At 38.5% G+C, this 22,542-nt stretch overlaps 2 protein-coding genes and 2 pseudogenes across 11 annotated transcripts in view; 2 read left to right on the top strand and 2 right to left on the bottom strand.

Annotated features, from left to right (window-relative positions):
* Positions 1 to 345: 345 nt before the first annotated feature.
* On the top strand, positions 346 to 14,063 carry LOC148725450 (uncharacterized). Its single transcript, XM_088730103.1, has 7 exons — positions 346 to 796; positions 2,104 to 2,151; positions 2,788 to 2,999; positions 5,857 to 5,946; positions 6,626 to 6,944; positions 7,968 to 8,258; positions 13,382 to 14,063. The coding sequence occupies exons 1-7, from the start codon at positions 448 to 450 to the stop codon at positions 13,726 to 13,728; spliced, it is 1,656 nt and encodes a 551-aa protein (XP_088586229.1). The 5' UTR covers positions 346 to 447; the 3' UTR covers positions 13,729 to 14,063.
* On the top strand, positions 9,010 to 10,926 carry LOC148725452 (uncharacterized; annotated as a pseudogene). Its single transcript, XR_015990577.1, has 3 exons — positions 9,010 to 9,545; positions 9,636 to 9,879; positions 10,281 to 10,926. The product of XR_015990577.1 is annotated as an uncharacterized LOC148725452 (transcript).
* Positions 10,737 to 13,348, bottom strand: LOC148725451 (THAP domain-containing protein 2-like). Of its 8 annotated transcripts, XM_088730104.1 has the most exons (5): positions 12,577 to 13,336; positions 11,985 to 12,070; positions 11,616 to 11,764; positions 11,187 to 11,378; positions 10,737 to 10,898 (listed from the first exon to the last, which is right to left on the bottom strand). In XM_088730104.1, exons 2-5 carry the CDS (start codon positions 11,990 to 11,992, stop codon positions 10,804 to 10,806), a joined length of 444 nt encoding a protein of 147 aa, XP_088586230.1. In that variant the 5' UTR covers positions 11,993 to 12,070; positions 12,577 to 13,336; the 3' UTR covers positions 10,737 to 10,803. The 8 variants fall into 8 exon arrangements, 4 of the variants coding, with proteins under 4 accessions (XP_088586230.1, XP_088586233.1, XP_088586231.1 ...); XR_015990581.1 differs by lacking the exon at positions 10,737 to 10,898 and having other exon boundaries at positions 11,245 to 11,378; positions 11,683 to 11,764; positions 12,577 to 13,346; XR_015990580.1 differs by lacking the exons at positions 10,737 to 10,898; positions 11,616 to 11,764 and having other exon boundaries at positions 11,241 to 11,378; positions 12,577 to 13,346.
* A 1,789-nt stretch (positions 14,064 to 15,852) lies between the features above and the next one.
* LOC111332223 (uncharacterized) overlaps positions 15,853 to 22,542 on the bottom strand; it is a 16,199-nt pseudogene continuing 9,509 nt past the window's right edge. The window contains exons 3-6 of the transcript XR_015991107.1: positions 21,101 to 21,239; positions 18,036 to 18,237; positions 17,357 to 17,567; positions 15,853 to 16,623 (exon numbers count right to left, since the gene is read on the bottom strand). The product of XR_015991107.1 is annotated as an uncharacterized LOC111332223 (transcript). The remainder of the gene's footprint in view (positions 16,624 to 17,356; positions 17,568 to 18,035; positions 18,238 to 21,100; positions 21,240 to 22,542) is intronic.

The raw sequence follows: 22,542 nt of genomic DNA, 5'->3' as shown, positions 1-22,542 counted from the left end.
TGTCCGAGAGAATTAACGTTGCGTAATACAAAGATTAAAATAAACTATTATTATCGGACAGTAATGTACCCACAAGCTCCAGCTTGTTTCTTGTGAGTTCCAAGAATACGAATAGTTGAGCGAAGTCCGTCGCGCGAATCAAAAAATATCAGTGAAAAAAAGTTGACGTTAGCGCGCCACGGAAACTCTTGAAGTGACGCCGATGCGCTGTAGGAGCTCCATGAACGAGGCGTTCGAGGAGTTGGTTACAGAAACGCCTTAAAATTGTTCTGTTTTTTATCATTATTTGCTGCTATTTTTGAATAGGCCTTTACTTTTCGTGCAAACTGCCGCTGACGACTTCTGCGCCAGCGCGCATCAGAGCTATGGGAAGAAGGAAGTACAACCCTTGGCAATCGACTGACGTGGTTCTTTACACATTTGCTGCATTGAAAGGCGAGAGCAACCATGCATCTTTTCGTCCTTATTGTCGCTCTTCGTATCGCTTTCACCCCCGGTTACGGTAATCCTACAACGGCTAAAGGCCTACATTTTATCGGTGTTGGCTATGATATCCTGAGGGGAAATCCAGACGGTGATCCATCAAAAGGTGGAATTGACCCAGAGCTGAAAACTACCAGAAAAATACTGAAACTGACGTGGAATGACCAAAAACTTTCAGTTAATAGGAAGCACAAGGTGCCAGATCAGATTGTTTTCGCTGATCGTGACTCCTTTGCAGAAAAGACCGTTCAAGAAGTTTTTTCTGGAACCAGATCCTACCAAGACAAACTCAAGACTGCTGTAAAAGTTGACGGTGAGTAGAAGAGATATTCTTTGTGTATGTATATTTGATAGAAAAAAATATAGTAACAGATCTAAAGATAACTGCACACAGTACTGTTTCGGCCTTCCTTCTGGGCCTCATATATATGTATATACATACATGTGAGGAAGTAGCCAATATAGGAGTGTGAACGATGTAGGCCGCTAACCAACGATGATTGCACCGAGAAAAGGATCCTTCCACCGAGAAAAGGATGCTCCCTTCTTAAATGACGATAAGTGGAATAAACAGAAGAAGAAGCAAACTTTTCCCTTGTGGCCTTTAATACGTGTACGTTTTGCTCATTCGGGCTTCCTCAACACTAAATATCAATATGGAGTAAAATTTACAAGCAATCAGGGGATTTTAAGTAGGTGCCGAAATGCCTTTAAAGTATTTTGTTTGTTATCATTATTTGCTGCCATTTTTGAATAGGCCTTTATTTTTCATGCAAACTGCCACTGACGATTTTTGTGTTAGTGAGCATCAGAGTTGCAGGAAGAAGGAAGTACAACCCTGAGGAGTGTGAGCAATCACGAAACAGGCTTGTAGAGATGAAAGTGTAGTCATTGTACTTTTCTAACTCAAAATGTATCGCGCTCTACTTTTATGTATCGGCACTGTAATATGGAAAAATGGAAAACACAGACTTCCTATATAGAATTATATATGTGTCTATACATACATATATATGTATACATATAATATATATGTATACATATATATACATACATAATATAAAGTGTGACTTGATTTTCGTAGAACAGTGCTCAATACATAGAAGTAGAGCAAAGTATATATTGTGGGAGGAAAAAGACAAGTAAACTACAAGTTCATCCCTACAAGCCTGTTTCGTGGTTGCCCACTCATCAGGGGATTTGATGAGTGGGCGACCACGAAACAAGCTTGTAGGGATGAACTTGTAGTTTACTTGTCTTTTTCCTCCCACAATATATACATATATAATATATATGCACAGAAGCCTATATAAAATTATATTTATAGCTATATAACTGCAGATAGTACTGTTTTGGCCTTATGGACCTCGTTAGTGCAGTATCGATCGATTTAAGGACAGAGGTATATATACACACAGGTGTGTGTGTGTGTTTTTTTACACACTCTCAGTGATCCAATTTATAGGGGGCTGGAAACCAAAGGTTTGGTCACTATGACAACAGTTATGACAACTATGGCTTGGTGACTAAGTTGATTTGTGAAATTTCAGAAAATTTTACTCATCTGTTTGTGTACTTCTGTTGAAACATTTCATATATATTTGTATACTTTCTTGGTAGGTGGTGTGAACATTGCATTATGGAAACTTGCATTCAGCCTCAGTACAAGTAAGAAAATATAATTGATGAGACTTCCCACTTGCCAGCCTGGTTCTTACCCCAATCTCTTCTGTTATATGCAAAGTTTCCATGACTTGTATAATTGCAGACAGAATAAGTCACCCCACTCATGCAGTCCTAACCATAACTAATGGCATGTCACATAAAAACTGGAGTGGAAAGGAATCATCATAAAACATCATGACAAAAAAAAAACATGAGAACTGTTAATTTTTAACAGTTCCTGTGTGGAGGACCTCCTTCTGGAAGGCAAACTGACCAACGTAAAAACTGAGTGGCTGACCAACTAACTGCCTGAGTGAATATAAGCAGTTTGACTGACTGACTGACTGACTACTGACTCACTACATGAAACTTACTGAACTGATTGGCTGGCCAGCTGGTCAGCTGGCTGTTTTATTGTCTGGTTGGCTGGCTGTTGGGTGGGATGGTTAGCTGGATGACTGCATGGCTGGATGGCAGGCTGGCTGGCTGGCTGATTGATTGGTGATTGACAGATATGTTGAATTGTTTAGAATCTATGATGGAATGATTGATTGATTGATTGATTGATTGACTGATTGATTGATTGATTGAATGATTAGTTGATTCATTTTGTTATTCTTTTTCCCTTGATTATTGTAGTGTATCAGAAGGTTTCTTACCAAACTTTTCATGCAAAAAATGTCTTTTATGAGGAGAAAACTGTACATAATCTTGGAAAAGCACGGTACCAACTGGACCTTGTGAAATGGAAACATTTTCCTGTAACCAGTGAATTTGCTGCTGCTGTCTGTAGCTTACCACAAACATATGACCAGACGACTTATCACAGATTCATAAGAAATTGGGGAACGGTTGGTTTCTAAATTAATTTTGTTACCCTGTAAACTTTTAATTGAAACAAGTCTGGCTCAGTTAATTGGCTTGGCCATTTTTTTACCCTGTGTCCATGGACAATATGTGTTTTCAAAATTCTTAGCTATCTTTGTCTACCAGTAATATTTAAGTTTTCTTTCTTTTTTTGAACTTCTTGACAATGTAATTACTTTGATTTGAGTTCAGGGTTCCCACACTCCTAGAAAGTCCTTGTAAGTCCTTGAATTTAAATTTTTGTTTTCAAGGACTTGAAATTACCCTTGAATTTATACAGAGGTCCTTTAAAATTTGCAAAAAGTCCTTGAAAATAAGTGTAGATGAATCAAAGTCAAAGTTTCCTTTTGTTTTCGGTGTTGAAAGTGTAAGTTTCTAGCACTAATAATATACACAAAAAAATTTCTCAGTTCTGATTGGTTAAGATGAATGCAGTACTCAGTTAATTCGGTGCAGAAGAGAGTTAATTCAGTGCAGAAGAGGGTTAATTCAGTGCAAAGAAAGAAAGAAACCAGACATTCTGATTGGTCAATGTCAAGGTCAATGTCACTTGCAGGGTTTAAATAAATTGTTTTTGTACCTAATGCATGTGCTTTTCTTCTGCATAGTTACAAGAAGCTACCTCGTATTTTTTCATTTATATTATTAATACATAATCACATGATTTTCTCGTGCAATTTGGAATAAATAAGCACTTGTAAATTTTTTCAGATCACAAATTGCACTCCCCTACGGGCTCATGCAATTTTGTTAGTCTCTGAAAAAAATTTACTCGTGCTTATTTATTCCAAATTGCACTCTAAATCATGTGATTACCTATACAAATGGCAAAAATAAGTTTTCCTTTTAAATCCTGCGTCCAACTGTGGTGGTTCAAATGTGATTTTTATATATTTTGTACCTGCTTGGTGCTTTGAAAATAACCTTGGTTACCTTGCACGTGATAACTCTGATGGGCATGCTTGAAGGCACGCTCGTGTGACTTTTCGGCCAGTCCTGCACGCGATGTTTTTTATTTATATTAGCTCCCATTTAATTCAAAAGGTCCTCAGTTGAATTGAAGAGCTAAGGTCCTTGAAAATGACCTAAAAAGTCCTTGAAAGTCCTTGAATTGGGTTCCTGCCCTATGCTTTTTAAATATACCGATGATTCCACTATTCTTTCGCCTATCACTGGGAATAGCGACCCGTCTGCCGACTTAGTAGGACAGTTCTTAACATGGTGTAAAGACAATAGAATGGTCTGCAACCCTTGCAAATGTAAAGAGCTGGTTAAATGTTGTTAGAAAGAAAAATCACAATGTACTCTACTCTCCAATTAATAATATTCCCCAATGTAATAGCTTCGTTTTACTAAGAGTAACTCTACAGAGTGACGGAAAATTTGATGAGCATGTAAGAACTAAGCTTGTCAAAGCAATCAAGTGTTCTACGAACATTGAGAAAAGAACACTACTCTCGGGCAGAGATAGATCATCTTTTTATATCCATTGTTTTGCCTAATTTTAGCTATGCGCTTTCAGTCCGTGGGGCATCTGAGTCCGATCTTATGGTTGTACAAAATTTTTTAGACCAATGCCTAAACGCCGTTTTATTTCATATCCAGTTTTTATCAAGAACCTTTTAAACAAACAAGACCGAAACGTTTTAAAGAAATAAATATCAACGGATTGCCACCCCCTGAAAGACATCATTCCTGTCCAGAAGACTTATGTACACAATCTTAGGAAAAAAGGCTGCGCACGCCCGAAAATTAATACACAGCGCTTTATGAACACCTTTGTAAATAGGTTGATATTTAAGCTCCATTTATTGTAATGACATACTTTTTAATTCATAATATGTATGTAGATTTCTACTTTAGTTTTTCCGAATTTATTGTAATCTTATGATGGAGTAAAGACTTGATTATTATTATTATTTAAAACTATTTCACAGTAGCGTCTCTGGCACGTAATTGAAAACGAGGCTTTACCTTGTAGAAACACCTAGTAAATAGCTTTCATCTGTACATCGTGGAATTTTTTTTTGAAAAATGTTATTTATTTCAAGAGAGAATTTTACCGTTTCAATCAGCGACTGATGGCCCAAAGGGCCGCTAAATGGCGAGGCGAACAAGGTCCGAAGTTTAGCAGGGTGACCCTGTTCGACAGAATGATGCTGGAATGGCAGAATTCCCTACAACGCGAAAAGCCTTGTTGTATGAAACAAAAGTCTCACAAAAATGGAATTACAATATAATAAAATAATTTATAATTACTAGACAAATTGAAAGAAGCATGATTTAATCACTATGGAAACCTAGAGGATAGAAAAATAGAGAAACAGTGAAGTTCTTGAGCTGGCACCTATGAAATATCATTACTATTGTTATCATTATCGTTATTATTATTGTTGATATGATTATATGTTACCTTTTGATGTTTGGTTGAGTGTCAATTATTCGTTATATCTTTTAGTCATCTTTCTTTTGTGGAACAGGGTACTCATAAATATGTGAGATGTGGCAGGTTTTGTGTTTTGCATGTGAGAAAAACATTTTGTAACACTACCTTTTAGCATCATTTCACAACCTCTAGTTCATTTTATTGCTATAAGAAATGTGCTTTGTTAGTAGCCACGTGTGGTCTTAAACTGCCTATCTTTCATAATAATGATAGGGATCGTAGAATCGATCATTGTAACGATATTGCTGATTATAAGATCAAGGTTCCCATTTAGATCCTTTTACATCAGAGCGGGTTTTTTTATTTATTAGAACCCGCTTGTAGGATAGTTTAAGCTGAACTGCAGACTGAAGAGCGTTATGCATCTTCTTGTATGAATTTTATTTTCCCTACAGCATATTGTCAGCGAAGTGGAACTTGGAACCAAGAAGATTGAACGTTACAGAAGTTCCTATACTGATTTCTTCAAGTATGCCTTGAAAAATGTGAGTATCGAGCGGAAAAGTTTTCATTCGCTTTCGATACACATGCAGCTATCATTAAGTTTTTTCCCTTTTTTTTAAATTAATTATTACCAACGGTGTGCATGCATAGCACAATCATGCCAGGCTTGCCAATGTGAAATACTTTTTCCTGCTCCGCATTCAACTCTCCTTTTTTAATTGCTTCAAGGGCAAAGCCACATTCCATGTGGTTCTAACTCCTAGATAACTGTTAACTTACCGTTATGCTCCAAAGACCCATTCTGATAACAACAATATTATAGCCAACAACTCGATTTTGGCGTCTTGAAAAGCTTGCAATCCTACGTTCCTAGAAGCTCCTTGGAACATCTCATGTGCACCTGACTAAACTGAACTTTGGCAACAAGAAGTTTTCATTCTTTATTCTTTGATTCCTTTTATTCCTTTTATTCCATTTTATTCCTTTTATTCTTTGATTCCTTTTATTCCTTTTATTCCATTTTATTCCTTTTATTCCTTTTTATTCCTTTTATTCTTTGATTCCTTTTATTCCTTTTATTCCATTTTATTCCTTTTATTCTTTGATTCCGATGATGCCTCTGCATGTTAGTGATTGCAGCACATTTTTACGTCGAATTTTTTTTTTTATCTTTTGCTTTTTTTTGTTTTTGTTTTTCTTTTTTTTGTTTCTTTCCCTTAGGTGAAATCCGCAGTGTCCGTGTCTGGTGGGTTCCTAGGGTTTAGTAGCTCTCTCTCCGTTGACTTTAAAAGGTTCAAAGCATCAATGAAGACTGGCACTTCATTTGGAAGTGAAAAAGAAGTGTTTCGGTGTGGTACACGTACCATCCCTGAACCCACTGGATTGAAATTGGTATCTATTGACCGTGTTTTTGACGACAGTTTCTTCAAGGCACTCAATAAGCAATACCAGTGTAAGAATTTGGCACAACGGAGGACAAACGTGAAAAAAATTTTGAAGGAATACCCAAGCTTGGAAGGAGCAAGAACGAGTCCGCAAGGTGAGTGTGTAGCACACGTACATTTACTCACACTTCTAAATTTGATAGTTGGATTTTTAGAATCACAAGCTGCGTATTTACAGCAATAACAGATCAAACAGCATGATCAATTTTAAGAGGAACAACACGCACATATTATTTTAAAATAGAGAAAGACAGGTTTTATATTTTATTTCCTGTAACGCAACTTACGTTTGTTTGTTTCTTCTGATCTTGGGCCTCGGAACGGCTTACGCTCGCAAAAGTTTCAGTGTTTTCCAAAGTGTGTTATTGTACAAATATTAACTTGGTGTTAGTCAATAACATGTGCATAACGAAACTTTCTACAAAGAACTTTGAGCTTCCAAAATTGATCTTATTATTCGCTTCCCCCCGCTAACTGTTTTTTCTCCGATAACGAAACTCTCTTAAGCAACGACAAAAGTGAGGCTTTTGAAGGAGAATTAACTTGTCTGGAATGCCATGATGCTTTAAAAGAAATTGCTTCAGAGGAGAAGCCCTGGTAATGATAGACCACCCGTTTAATTTAACCAAAGAAAACATACTCTTGAGCAGTGACTTCGTTAATTTAATTTAATAGCTTCGCCAACCGGCAGGGACACCGCAACAGCTTGCGCCAATTACTGCGGGCCCAATAAACCCACCCATCCCACCCCAGGGGAGGACATCCATCACACAGTAATCTCGTGTGTGGAAAATTAACGTCTCCTACCCCTAACCCTGCAGGAGACGGGACCTCCATTTATTCGTCCCTATCCGAGAAGACTAGAATATCTAACCATTTCTTGATTTTATAGAAAGGTAGCAAATTCTCCTCGATTATTTTAAGACTCTGAGTGTTGATCCGGCCGGGGCCCGAACCCTCGACCTCCCGCACAAGAGTGCAGCGCTCTATCCATTGAGCTAACCGGAAGGCGGTTAGCTCATTAATTCTTAAGTACGTATTCATTCTGCTAAAATAACGTGGAACTCTACCTTGAGAAGTCGTCGCCTTACTGACAAGGTTTTTTGTAAATTTTTAAGATCCCACAGTACGTATTCCTCTAACATGGCCATTGGGTACCTATGGACTCCCTATGGCAAATTCGGGATGTCCAAAGGGAGGTTTTTGGCACACGGGCTGGCGATACCACGACACCGAAGATAACGACCCAAGCAGTTATTGGTCAAACCCTTACGATTTGGCTGGACGTATCCACAAAAATAACATGGAACAAAAATTCTGTATGAAGACTAATTCTCAAACATCCAGATATAATATGCCATGGCCTGAAGGAAAGTACTGCATCTTCAAAAAAGAAAATTGCCCCGCAGGTTAGTACAAGAACTTCTTTTTCGATGAAAATGTAATCCGCGCCTCAGTTCCTCCTGTACGACTCTTTCAAAAAGATAACATCTGTGGCCGTTACGTGTATTTTCATCCCTTAATTAATTGCAGATCTTGAACCAGTCACATGACCTTCTCCTCTAAAAGATAATAAACAATGATTTTCACCAGAATTTTGGCACTTTGTAGTTTCAGTTATTCATACTCCTTATTCCATGGTTTATCATACAATACGCGCGATTTTTGAAAGTTTCGAGGTGTTTCGCCGAGCCCCCTAAGGAAAGTACGAGCAATAAGCAAAATGTCTGCCCATGTTAATCTGTCAAGTAAAGGATTTATTATTACGCTATTATTTCATTTTTCTAGCACTTGTGCCTCTAGTTTTCGAAGTACTTGTTATGGCCTAACTTCAACAACGTGACGATTGCCTAAGGTGTGCGTGAAAAACGAAAACAATGAAAACGAAGCTATTTTTTAAGACCAACAAAAACCAAATTGCGCTTAAAAGTTGGTTGCTTAAGAAGTCAAACCTAACTTGATAAACTGAAAGAATTCAAAGTTTGAATTGTTCAGTAGGGCCATTTTGTTGCTCTGCTTCCAGTCCGTATTTTCCCTGGTCTACAGTGTAATACTGTCGGATGTATTTCGTGTTCCGTTGCCCTAATATGTTGAAATGGTGTAATGGTGAAATGATAAATCATGATATTTATACGTCACATCTCCTGTTAAATAAATGATTTAATTTAAAGTGTATATGACACGAAATTTTTTTTTTCGTTGATAGCTAGTTCCATGTGTATAATAAACGGTTTGAGAGTTTAAAATGAATGAAACAATTTTTTTGGTCGATTTTTAGCGCCCGAAACACGCTAAATTTATGTGTAAAATTGTTCCCGGAGACTGGGCCGAGAATTGGGACTCGTGACGTCAGGTTGTTTGATCCTATGATTGGCAAGGTCAACAACTTTCAGTGTTTTCCTTGTAACACGCTGTGATTACTCGCTCAATTCTATCGTTTCACGCTTCGAAATGTCCAGCGATTCCGAGAGTATTGAGTCGTCTGACTCTATAGAAAGTATGAATTGTGGAATAAGCGACAGTTCTGAAGAGGAATGGGGAGTTATCACTGGTGTGATAGCTCCATATCAAGATGAGCCGCTCGCGGACGAGAACGACGAAGAAACAGGCGTTTCGAGCGAACAAACCGATGTTGATGGACTTACCCCGTCAACTCTGGAGGCTAGATACGAGAGAACTGTAGACGTAGACTCCTGGTTAGTAAAACTGGTCCTTTAAAATTCCTTGTATATATACTTATAGCAAATCTTTGTTAGACAACAATTCATTTTTGCTGTCTTCTTCAGGTGTCGCTGCAAGCAATGTAATACCGGGACGTTAGTTGGTTCCCTGGAGTTTCGATGTTGCAGAGAGGTAACAAATTCATCTGCAAAGATGGTATTTGATGGTTCCATTGAACGGATAAAATGCATCACACAACACGAGGACTACGATGCGATTAGGAACCGCGCAGTTCTTCTCCAAGTGGCTCCCTTGTTGAGAAACCAGGATGGTGGGACTTACCGTCGCCGAGGTGGAGTCAGAAAACGAGTCAGTACATTTTTAGTAAAAACATAAATAAAAACATACAATGTGTAAACTAGCATAATCACTTTGCTGGGCATAAAACATTAAGCTTCAGATAAATCAGGGTAAATTAAGGCACCTCAAGCTATAAAAGTTGACCAAGTTAAGTTAGATTTTGCATTTACTTGGACTTTTATCTGATGCACTGACCTAAGGTAAAACAGGAACTAATAAGATTGCTTGCAAAGTAGCTTGTAGGAAAATGTAAGCTTGAGAAATGCCCTGCAGTTCATTATCAATTCCTAAACATAAATATTTTTTATTTGAATGTGTGTGTCATGGGGAGGTGAAAGGCAGGGTCCTGTAGTAATGTAGAGCATTCTTACACACCTTCCTATATAATTTTCATTGTGCTTTTACTCTAGGTTCATTAGAGCTGTTGCATACCGATGGACCACAAGGTGGCTTTGTGGCTACATGGGCTGGGATAACAGAAGACCACTACCAGCCTGTGTTTACCATAATATCAGAACTAAATACCAGTCACAAAAATTAATACCAGAGGTTTTGCTGCTGCTCATGACAGAGACTAGCATAGTACACGTAATCAAACCTATGACATGATTGTTCTACACTGATTGTCTCGGTAAACAACAATTTTCAAATTGATTTTCATGGGTGGTTGTTTCTTGTTCTATTGTTTGGTAATGTATGGACTGTGAACCAGAAACAGCTTAGGTTCTACATGCACACTAGTTTGACTAAATTTAAAATTTCAACTTGTTGTAGGTACAGTGCAAATATTGTAAGTCGATGAGTACAGTGCAATGCAGGCATGGAAAATTTAAAGTAAGAAGGAAAATTGTACCACGCAGAAAACCTTCCTGTGACAAAAGTTTGGTCACTTTATTTTTTGCAACGGCTTTTGTGACTTCGCAATGGTTTTTGTCATATTGAGCAATTGTAAGGTCGTCTTGAAGTGGGTTGACTGCTGCTTGAGGTATTGTCACTGATAGACATCTGTAGTTTTGCCTGCTCTGCTTCTGTAAAATAAATAAATTTATTTAATTATGTTAGTGCATTTTTAGTTTGTTTGTTTAGCATCCTTTTACTATGGAAAAAACATGTAGAAGATATCCTCCGTGGAGACAATCACATTGTGCATTACCATGATGGCAAACTTGTTCCCAAGGTCTATCTTTTCCCCAGTTCTAGTGGGTGGGAAGAAGATAGACCCTGAGGACAAGGTTGCATGACAGTTGGTACGTAGAACATTATGTCATATTTGAACATTGCGCTTCATGAGCTTTGAAGAGTCAAAGCAAACTAACCTGGTGGAAATAGTGACGTTTTCTTCGTTGCCTTTCTTGCCTGGTAAAACTTTACAGCATCCTCTTTATTTACTCTGTCTGGGAACTGCTGGTTGAGGGGTTCTGGTACCCTTGCTGCATACTTCTCATCTACTTTCTTCATTTCTGCCTTTGGCAAGGTGAAGAGAAGATTCTTCAGTGTGTCAACATACCCTGAAAAGATCACAGCCCAATTCATATAAAATGTCGACGTCATTTGAAAAACGTGCAACAGTGTTTTATCAGATATAAGGAAACAAGGTGAAGCAGAGTCCTTTACACAAGATGCTGGTCAATAGTACTTATCATGGTAAAAAGAGTGATCTGACTCTTAACAAAAGAGCATAACATTTCCTACACTTAGTTCAGTGTAGCCACTGTAATTTTAAAATCATAATGGTCAATAATTACCATAGCTAGGTGGAGATGCCACCTCTCTAACAACCTCTTCTCCCAGTTTAAATTTTGGATAAGTCACCCGAATGTATTCTTTTCCATCGCTTGATGTTTGGGTTTCTCTTCTGAGGTTTTCATTAAAATGCAAGCTTGCCAGTATATGCCTAGAAAATTTTACTTTAGATGAGCGAACACATGAAAATCTGAAAATGAGATTGTGTATGATAATGGTTGGAACACAAGGGAAAGAACCAAGGAAAGGAATTAAGGGGATGGGAATGTGATAAATGATAACAAATACTGTTTTGTGTAGTTGCATACATTGTAGACATGTTGCATGATGTCTGGTCAATAGATCATGTGTAACATTTAGCAGTCACATACCCATTCATTTTCAAAAATGACAGTTTTGAGCTAAAAGTGCAATACAAAACACTACTTTGGCCATAAAACTTCCAGGAATACTATATCTGCAGAGTGTAAAAGGAAAAGGATAAAATATTGTTTGCAACATATTTAGGTGGGAGTCACTGTAATACAACATATACATAGCTACAAAAAGAACCTAACCAAGAGTAACAAATCAACTTGGGATGCCAGGTGTTTAGGGTGGCATGGAAGCCTTCTAGGCAACTTGTCTGGGCATCTGGTGAGAGTTTTTTTATGTCATTCAGAAGGATCTTTGTCAACAGCAATTTCAATTTGTCATATGCTGCCGTGCCTACCAAAGTATTATTGAACAATTTTAAAATGACACACTACATTGTACATTGTTGAGATTAGAGGATGTAATGTGAACATGTTGATGATTCACTAAGGTATAGGTTTTAGCAGTTCAGTTTGCTTTCAGCACGGCAAAACCGCAATTAGACACGGACATTTTACACATAAATGCTTCCAAAAGAATAGGTTATTTACATCAGAAAAACTTACACATGTTAATGTTTATGATCGGAGATCACGAGAAAACGCTTACCTGTCGCCTTTTGCGATCTGTCAGAACTTCAGGACCTTCTGGTAGAACTGCATGTCTTGTTGGAACAGAGCCCTTGATAAGAACTTTGTTCCGTTTTATCTGCGTCATACCGTCCAGCGAAAATGCCAAGCTGCCCTCGTAACAACTTTGCTCAAAGTGAGCCGAACACAACGAGGCATGTTTGGCAACAGGTTCGCCGAAATCAACTCGGTGCCGCTGCACGAATTTCACCCATTGGGCTCTCACTGTTGGATTTACAGGAAACTGGTGCATCGAAATACCTGGTGTGTAGCTGGTACTCGTACAGCTTCTATTGTTGGGCGCCCCAGCCACACAATAACGTCCACCTTTCCGTACTGGCCTATTCTTTTCCGCCATAGACCACTTTCATAAATGGCTGCCGGATTAATATTCTTTTGTTTAAACTTAAATTTTCCCGAGTGGCCTCGCTTGAGATAATGTATTCTTGTGAATTTTGTACTGAAGAACGAGGCCACCCTGTCAAATTTATATGTATACAAAAGAATTGTAATGCGGCAGCCATTTATGAAAGTGGTCTACTGAGTCAAACAACCTGACGTCACAGGTAAAGTTCACGTGACCTTTTGGCCGCGCGTTCGAGGGGACAAATTTCAAGCCAACTTAGCGCGTAGTTTAAACGAAAACTATGTATTTATAATTATTTTCAACGATTTTTAACTCTCGAACCGTTTGTTATATATATCGAACTAGCAGAAAACAAAAAAAAAAATTTCATGTCATATACACTTTAAGCTTAATGCTGCAGTAAATGTTCCCTGCACAGATTTCGAGGATGCACACATTCGTTGGGACGATGAAGATGACAACAACATCAACAAAGACGGTGGCACGCTTCCAGAAGGCAGTTACGGCGGTAACACTTATATCGAATACTGTTGCCGAACGGATGGAGATGCCACTGAAGCTATTCGCCTCCCAACTGGCTCCCCGTTTGTGCTAATTAAGGGTAACACCCACCTCTGTCAGAAAGTGGATGGAATGGTAGAAAAATCACAGTACTTTTACTGGGACACCGAAGATAACGATCCGCAGTCCAGAATTCATGGACCGATCAATGCTGAGCTGATTTCAAACCGCAATATAAAAGTTCACTACTGTTATTACACCTAACCCAATACCAGGCCCCACGCGCAGCCGCAGACGGAACTGATGCTTCAAGAACATTCGAAGCGAACATGAAAAATTAAGGGAAAGTAACTTGTAAACCAGTGTTAGTAAGCGCTTTAGAAACCAGAAGTTAATTTAACATGGTGTTAGGTCTTACTGATTTGATGCCTCAATATTAATAATAATGATAATAATAATAACAATAATAATAATAATAATAATGATAATGTGAGCCGAAAGTGAGTTATTTTCGATCGTTTTTTTACACTGTTAATATTTTGTACTGAAGAGGATTTTATGGAAATTATTGCCAAATAAAGTTTATTATTCTACAGAAACCATACTAAAGACTGGACTATGAGGCAAATGGATTGTGGAACTCCTACATCCGGTCAAAGATACTTTTTGATTTAAAAATCTTCCGTTAATTTTCAAATATAAATAAAAAAATCTAATAATAATAATCTTATCAATAAAGATTTAGAAATGCAAAGACTAGCAAAAACTAACGACAAAAACCGACGTTTCGGTGTCATCATGATGCCATTGTCAAGGAGAAATAAAAAATGAAGTTTGTGGCAAGGTGTAACACTAAATTAGCATAAATCTGTTACGAGCTAATTAAACAAATACTTTTGCGCGAATTGAATCGCTTTGCACGTTCAGAGTGGGTTTTAAGTCTCTGATGAAAAGCATTTCGTTCACCAAACAATCGAACTTGTTACTACACTTTTTCAGAATGCTAAAACGTTTCAGTAGGTCTTTCGGGACTTCGCTGTACCGTTCGTGGTAGTGTTTATATATTGAAGATGCCTTTCGTTTATGTCCATCCACGCGTGTGTGTAAGTGTCCGCGTGTATAGCCCACATAACCCGCATCACACAGGTCACATTGAAATTGATAAACGACGCGTTGTTGGTTGACAATCTGTGGCTTGATTTCTCGTACTTTAAGACTTGGCCAACTTTGCGGCTAACAAATACTGGCTGGACAGTTGTCTGCACCTTCATGCTAAGATTCTTGAGCTCTTTCTTAACATAATTTGCTGATTCCTGATCTTTAAAAGGTATGACCACACGAACAATGGATATTGGTTCTTTGGGTGTCTGTGTGGGCTGCGTACCAACAATTCTTGATTGTAAGAAAGTGTTAATGGTAGAATTTACCAGGCGTTCCGGGTATTTAAGCCGTGTGAAAACTTTCTTTAGGCGATCACACTACTTAAATACCCGGAACGCCTGGTAAATTCTACCATTAACACCTTCTTACAATCAAGAATTGCACTGCCATTTGGGAGCTTATTTAGTAAACCTTCTAAAGTTAACTGCAAACTGCTTATGACAAGGGACACGCAGTGACCAACTGAATGCTAAGCCGAATACGCCAGACTCCGGGTCGGTAGGTCTGAGTCCGACCCTTGTTAGGGATCGTTAGATGATAATAATAATAATAATAATAATAATGATAATGATAATGATAATGATAATGATAATAATAATAATAATAATAATAGTAATAATGAACTGCCGGTTTGAAAGATGAGCTTTCAAACCGGCAGTCTAAATCCCACAGGGATCAACGAACGCTTTTCATTCCACTAATTTATTCGTGTTTTTCTCGTTGCAATGTTCCCACCAATAACGTAGCTCCATTTTCTGCCTTTAAAAGCACACACAACCCACAATTCCTCTATTAGCTCCGACGAAGGGCTAACGCTCGAAACGTCAGCTTTTGTAATCATTACGGTGGCCAATTTACCATTTCAACGTTGTTGATAATCCAAATTATTCCCTTTACACGGTATACCTGCCGAGGGGAGCAAGGTCCTTTTCAAGTGTGTCATTTGCCGAAATAGTATCAACTCCTTACTCCTTCACATTATCAATCATATTCTCCAAACTGTTCTCTGTTCATTTCTCAAGGTGTCAACGAGGAGTTGCTTAACAATCAGGGGTCTCTTTTCGGTTCGTGAACATTTCGGGGGGTGATATTGTAACGAGAAAATAGTCACCATCCGTACCCGTCCTCATCTTCTTGGGAATTGTCTATGCACCAGAATGATTAAAAATATTAGAATCTTTCCTTTGGGAGGCAACAAACCAATTCTTAACACTAACACGGTGAATATCAAACAAAGGTTAGCAACAAACTATTATTGGTTTATTTTTTCAACACCAAACACAAAATTCTCTCAATAGGGAACAGTCGTTATTAATCTCCACCCACCTTCCAGTCGCAAATAATGACCGGTCCTTAACCGAAAATTATCGCTAAATGAGCCAAAATGAAAAATGGTTATATCTCGAGAGTAAATGGAAGAAGAGGCGTAAAGGAAGTAGGCCGTGGGTGATAATGGAGAGGAAGTGAATTAAGTCGATCGTGAATTCTGGTTCAGTAATAATTGCTATCTCAGTATCCTCTAACTTTACAGTGTGTTCTCATTTCGACAACATCTATCCAAGTAGTTCTACAAACAAAGTGGCCACAACACTCGAGATAAGGAAAAGTAGAATACCTATGACGCGACTCGATGATAACTTCCTTTCCCTTTACCCCTGAAAGCTATAGTTTAAATAGAAACAAGATGGGGCCAATGGGTCTGTCTCTGCAACATTCAGATTAATTTTGTCGCGGCAAAGTACAAAGTTGTCCACGTATCCTACAATTTGTAGAAGGCGGTTGTTCATCGAAACTGCGTGCCAGGAACTAAGCATACTTTATAAGATACTTTTCTCTGGCGTGGTTTTCATCTACAGTATTCCAAGATTTCTTCCTGTACACAGCCTTCTCGGCAACACTCTTCCACAACGTTGAAGCTTCTTTTAGTCACGTGGTGCGAAGTAAGAAACCTGTCAGCTCTTTGCTTTTCCAGAATTATTTTGCTGGCTCTTGCTTTTACTGAAAGAACAAAAGGAGTCAAACTAGATGGAAAATAATAATTTTATACCTTGATATCGAATTGATGAAATTACTTCTAGGCATGCATAGGTAAAGACGTCTTAAAATGATCGTTTATGTTGCATACCGGAGTTACTCGCAATCAAGAAGCAAGACTGAGTGGATACACGGTTTGTTTTTGTTATGCCTTGCTCTCCAAGCAAATTCGTAGAATTCGTGGGCGAGAGAACTTGTTTTTCTAGGGACTTCAAGTTTCGACGTGGGGACCAGACACAGCAACGTGGTGAGATCGTGAGGAAAACTCTTATCACCAAATGTGTCAGAGCACATGTTAGGCGTGATCTCTCGCTGACGTCACAACTCTTATTCGCAAGACTGAGATCAGATTGACCGAGCGACCGAATACAACTAGGAACTAGGGTGGGTGCCGGGTGGTTGACAACAAACCACGCATTTTCGCCCCCCCCCCCCCCACCCCTTTGAAATCTGGTGGATACGACTGATTACCCCTTCGTTCCCCATGAAACCATGTGATCCCTCAAAATCCTCTGGAACCCAACCCCCTTCCCCCCCCCCCAACCACCCAGGCGCTATATAATGACCGGTTCCTTGATACCTTTTTTTTGTAACTTTCGTGACTCTAATGACTGGATGCAAATTCAAGTGAACTATTCACTGTTTTAGACGCCACTTTTTTAAAGTAGCTGTAGACTTATAAAATTAAGTGCCGTACCACTTCTTTTCTTTCGCATCCATCCGCAGACCGCGTCAAAAGCTGTTTTAAGAAGATCGCCGCAAGCATGGAAGGAGATCTGCCTTCTGGGAATCTCGTTAATTTTACACATATTTGGTGGCGAAAATGGGCCGCAAGGAATGAAATGTGCCTCGATTTGTAACGACGTGGTTAGCATCCATATTATTACTGCGAAGCCTACGCAGTTTATCTACAATTGTGAAAAAGAAAAAAAAAATGCTCAGTATCCATTGATAGTTTCACTGCTCACAGTTTAAATAACTAAGGCCCAATTGGGCGTCAGTCCTCTGGTCAAAGAGCTTGCGGACTTAAAATGAAACAAAATTAGACTCCGACCAGCTGGCCCAGGCCCCTCTCACTTGAGGAAAAATAAGCAAAGTAAAAGATCCTAAATGAACCGAAAATCCGCGAGGAAAGGGAAATCAATGGCCACAAAGAAAATTTTCCAACTTCAATGTCGGCACAAAGACTAAAATCAATGACTAAAATAATTCAAACCTTGTTAAGTAATGAAAACGAGCGGAGAAACTTTCACTACATAGTTTTACAAAGATGAACAACTCTCGAAACAATATCGTCGCAGGTAAATTACGTCCTCGCTTTAAATGAGTAGACGTCTGATCGATGAAAGAGCGCGAGAACCTTTTAAATATCTTACCTTATGGTTCATCTTGCTTGGTTCGTGTCCGCAAGTGTTGACAACAGCGCTTACTATGATGTGAAATAGTCTGCAATATCATCTACTCACTTTTATACTTAAGAAAGTCATGATCAACACATATTCTCTCCACACATGACCAATACTTTTACATTTACCGAGTAGACCACTACAGACATGCTTTAAGAAAAAAACAAAAATCCTTCAATCAGTCAAGCATTCAAAGATAAAGCATTAAGAGAAACTTTCTTAATCTTTGCTACTATCGCGTGAAAATCATTTCTGTAAAAAAATGATTTCGTCATTAATTGAGACCGGCAGAATATTTTTTTCGTCAAATATTCTACTCACGTAAATACCTTCCTCATTATGCTTTGCAAAATCTTAATCCTAGGGGTAGTACAAGTATCCAATATGTGATATTACTTCAATTTATTTTTAGCCGTGTCTTACTGTTTTGCGTCGGTCTATTTTACGAAACAAATCTGATGTTAGACAATAATGAGGCTTTCAAGTATTTTTAAACTTTGTGAAAAGTTTGCATAAAAAAAATACGAACAAAACATTATTATTTAACGTCAATTTTTGCGCTTTTTGACTTCAGTTGGTTGCGATTTGATGTTGTTTTGCAAGATTGGAAAACTTCAAATTCCTTGAATTTCGGAAAGCATGATTAAAGCTCAACGCAGTCAAATATTGTTTGCAAGTTTGTACTTACATCCGGAACTCGGTAAAGTGCTCGCCTTTTATTTCTCAGGCGAGTCATTTTGCTTAAACATCCACTGTTCTCCACCTAGGAGTACTGTTAAATCAGTGGGTACCATACCGGCGAACTAGCATACCTTCGAGAGGGAGAAGCAGTACTGAAAAATGCTATAGATAACGCGATATGTTCCCGAACGAGCAGTCATTTGGTGCATGATCAGACTTCCCTTTGAGTTAAGCAGATCTTCAGATTATCATGCGCGATTAAATCGAGATCTCCCTCTTACTGGGAATTGTGCGCTGATTGCAAGTTTCCTGTTCGAATGTAATCTGTTCTAATCCTCTACCATTTAACCCACCCTTGCCACTTTTCGCTTTTCGTGTGTTTCTCCTGAAGTTTTCCTTGATGTTTAAGGTGTTGTTGTGATATTACAACAAACATTATGTCTGGTTAGTTTGCTCGGACAAAGTCCAGGATAGCGTGAGATCTTAACCCGCTTAATCTAGAGCATCGGGTTGATAATTGAACACAGCACTTAAAATGAAAGCCTCACAACTTGTTTCTTATTTTTTTAAATAAATAAGCTAGTTACGATGCGAGTGTATATGAGAAATTCCATCTCGATAAGTGAAACAAATAATACAAAAAACGAAATAAAAATGGTATTATCAGTTAACGATGTCACTCAAACTTTGAATTCAATCAATATTACTAATCGAAAAACAATTGTATCGTTAATTTTCTCTTAAGCATCTTTTCCTTTTAGCTCCCCAACCGTTTTACGACAAACGTCTCCCAAACGCGCAATTCGCGATTGTTTTCTTCGGTTATATCAATATTCATCGCTTTCTGGAGGCCCGAGAAAATATATTGGAGGTGTGTCAGTTCGACACGATTTTATGTCCTCTTTTATATACTGGTGCATTCATTTAAGCTGAGTCACGAATTGCGCAAAACATAAAAGTGTGCGTAGCTGGTGGTTTCCTTGGGCGTTCGATAGAACTGAGAGAGCGACAAAGCCGAGGAAACCACTCCCCTGGCGGCCTCTTCGAGTCCCGCCAAACGAAACTCTCACGGAACAGCCAGCTTCACAAGCCAGATGCATCAAAAAATGTATATATACTAGCACTCTCAAATAATTTCTTGCTTTACAATATAGATAGTGCTCTAAAAATTATTTTAATCCTCTAAATGTGGAGTACGCACTCGAAACATTTTCAATATAATCGTGATCCAGCAAAACGTTAGCAGCCGGGGTATCAAATTGATATAATGCTAAATTCTCCTAATTTATTTAAAAGGAATGGTATGGCAACCAGAAGGGAGAACTGCTCATTGGATATCGGCAGGTTTTGAACGTCGATGATCCGGTGATATGACAGTTCTAAGTCGAACTGTGGTCGAAAATTCAAGAGTCAGCAAGCCTTGAATCTTCTATCACAGCCACACAACTCAGTCTTGAAAGAAGACTTATCGAGATTTCGAGTCTCATCTCGAGATATATCGACAATTCAAGACCAGCATCACTTGCCGAAGATTTCACACAATCCATTGTTTTCAAGAAGTGTTATTGTTCAATTTTACATTGATACGCAAATGTAAATCAGCATGTTATTATTTCTATAAATGATTACTTTTTTTATCTACATGACAACGAAAAGTTGTTGCCAACATTCCCAACAACTTAACAGAGACAAAGGAGAGGTAATTTACTCTCGGCGACACTAAGCAACATCGATTGTTCGTAAATTGCTTTAAACCGGCGCGCCAGCCAGTATTTTTCTGGCCAGGATTCTTGAGCTCTCCATGAATAAAACCAACATCGAAATAGAACCGGGGTAACCTCAGACATAATATTTTCTGATTTGTTGTGGACAGCCGATGAGTAATATTTGAAGTATTTCCTTCTCTGTGAACTAAATGCAGGACAGCGAGTAGAAATGATGGCGAAGTGATGGCGAAATGATAGATACTTAGCCTTTTACTGAAGGGAAACATTTCTATGTTTTGGCAAATCAAGTTTAGCAATAAACTTACTGGATTACCTTTAAAGCTTATGGACTGCGTGACGGAGAAAGAGCGTCGAGTAGTGTTTACTTTGTACGTCATCAGCAAAATAATTCTCGCACACAACCTTGACCTACCAGTAATACGTCTTCACCCTAAGACAAAAACTTTTTAATGTTATAAGATGATTTTATTTACTAGAAATTCAAGATAAATGATATACGTCAATGAGCATTTGGTTTTCCAGCTTTCACAAAAAAAATTGGAAGATCACAACCTTTTTTCATACACGTTTTATGTCCACGGAGTAGTTGACTAGCAATGAAAGACACTCAATGTTAGTTTCGTACGTCAGTAGCAATATTCGCGCATTTCTTCAATAACACAGCCTTCTTTACAGCACTCCTCCACAACAGTGTAGGACCTACGGAATCTCCCAGATGACGTTAGGAACTCTGAAGCTCTTCTTTTTTCCCAGAATATTTCATTTCCTGCAGAAAAAGTGATCGGCCAAATTTAAATAGAAAGAAACCATGAAAATTTTAAATGAAGTCAAAGCACTAGTTACATTACCAGATTCAGAAAAGTAACTTAACAGTTCAAAATGGTCTCGAGTAACAAACAACTATACAAGGCAATAAGTCAGGGTGTTTTATATGCGAATAAATTTTTCGGTAAATCTAAAGATATAATTATAAATCAAGAGCAATCACATACCCGAATAAGCTTTGTGTTTGTTACAGATTTCTATGAACATGTCACTGAAATATGTTGGGCTCATTTTGCGACGCAGCGGTTGTTTCTTATGTATGAAATTTTGCGCGGGAAATTGGCGCGCGGGCGGCCAAAATTTATCCCCTCGCACATGCCTGACATTAAACCACTGTGTTCTCCTAATGTGCTGAAAGTTCGAATACGCACGCCGTCATTTGAATCGTGCTCAATAACCTCGCCTCTTAGGATCGAACGTCGATCTCAGCGGTCTGCTTGTAATCAGCAAAAGGGCATTCCAGCGTATCTTTTGGTTTTTGGTGTGTGGCAGATCACTGAGATGTTTTCAAAATGGAGGGGTCTATAGCTTATTTTGCCTTCACTACTCAACCGGACACACAAAGAGTTGATATCTGGGCGGGTTGGCCAGCCAAGCCACCGTTTATTTAACGCCAAATCGATATGCTAACAGAAGTCCATTACAATTGAAGTGAACTAAATGCACCAAAGCCGGACACGAAAACCCCTAAAAACCAGCAAAAGGAAAAAAAAAGGGGAACGTGTACTCCCGACCAAGGCAGCGGTGCCACCCTTGGGGTTTTAGGGTATCCTGTGAATGACATTTTTACATTTTATAATAAGGTACTATGCAAGTACCGCTCTAAATTTATACAAAAGACGAAAACGAAAACGAAAAGTTACACACAGTGAAGGCTGACCGTAGAATGCCTTGCCCTGCTAACGGCCTCTACTTAAAAACCATGATCCCATAACTCTCCGCGTACCACGCAGCCACCCCCAGTCCTCCGATACGTGTCGGCAAAATATAAATTTATGCCAAGTAGGAGTACCACAAATTACATAATATGAATATTTTCGAACGGTTAGGTTACCCCTTAACTCTACCCAGATCCTACCGTGTAACTGTAAATGAAATGTAGGCTTGGCAGTGGAAGGTCTGGGAACGAGACTAAGGTTAACCCTTGCATCTCACAGTGAGCGAATAAGAAGTGCTAACAATTTAAATATAATCAGTTTTAACTGATAGAGACAAAACCAGGTCGATAATCAGAACGTTTTATG

This window comes from Stylophora pistillata, chromosome 8 (assembly GCF_964205215.1).
Source record: "Stylophora pistillata chromosome 8, jaStyPist1.2, whole genome shotgun sequence".
NCBI classification, from domain to species: domain Eukaryota; kingdom Metazoa; phylum Cnidaria; class Anthozoa; order Scleractinia; family Pocilloporidae; genus Stylophora; species Stylophora pistillata.
This window is presented reverse-complemented; position numbering and strand designations above follow the sequence as displayed.

Coding starts and splice junctions, on each gene's coding strand:
- LOC148725451 (XM_088730104.1), bottom strand. Junction 11,379..11,615: donor GGCATCTCCACCTAGCTATG/GTAATTATTGAC, acceptor TGATCTTTTCAG/GGTATGTTGACACACTGAAG. Junction 10,899..11,186: donor AACGTCACTATTTCCACCAG/GTTAGTTTGCTT, acceptor TTTATTTTACAG/AAGCAGAGCAGGCAAAACTA.
- LOC148725450 (XM_088730103.1), top strand. CDS start 448: ATGCATCTTTTCGTCCTTATTGTCGCTCTTCGTATCGCTTTCACCCCC. Junction 3,000..5,856: donor TCATAAGAAATTGGGGAACG/GTTGGTTTCTAA, acceptor TTTTCCCTACAG/CATATTGTCAGCGAAGTGGA. Junction 5,947..6,625: donor TCAAGTATGCCTTGAAAAAT/GTGAGTATCGAG, acceptor TCTTTCCCTTAG/GTGAAATCCGCAGTGTCCGT.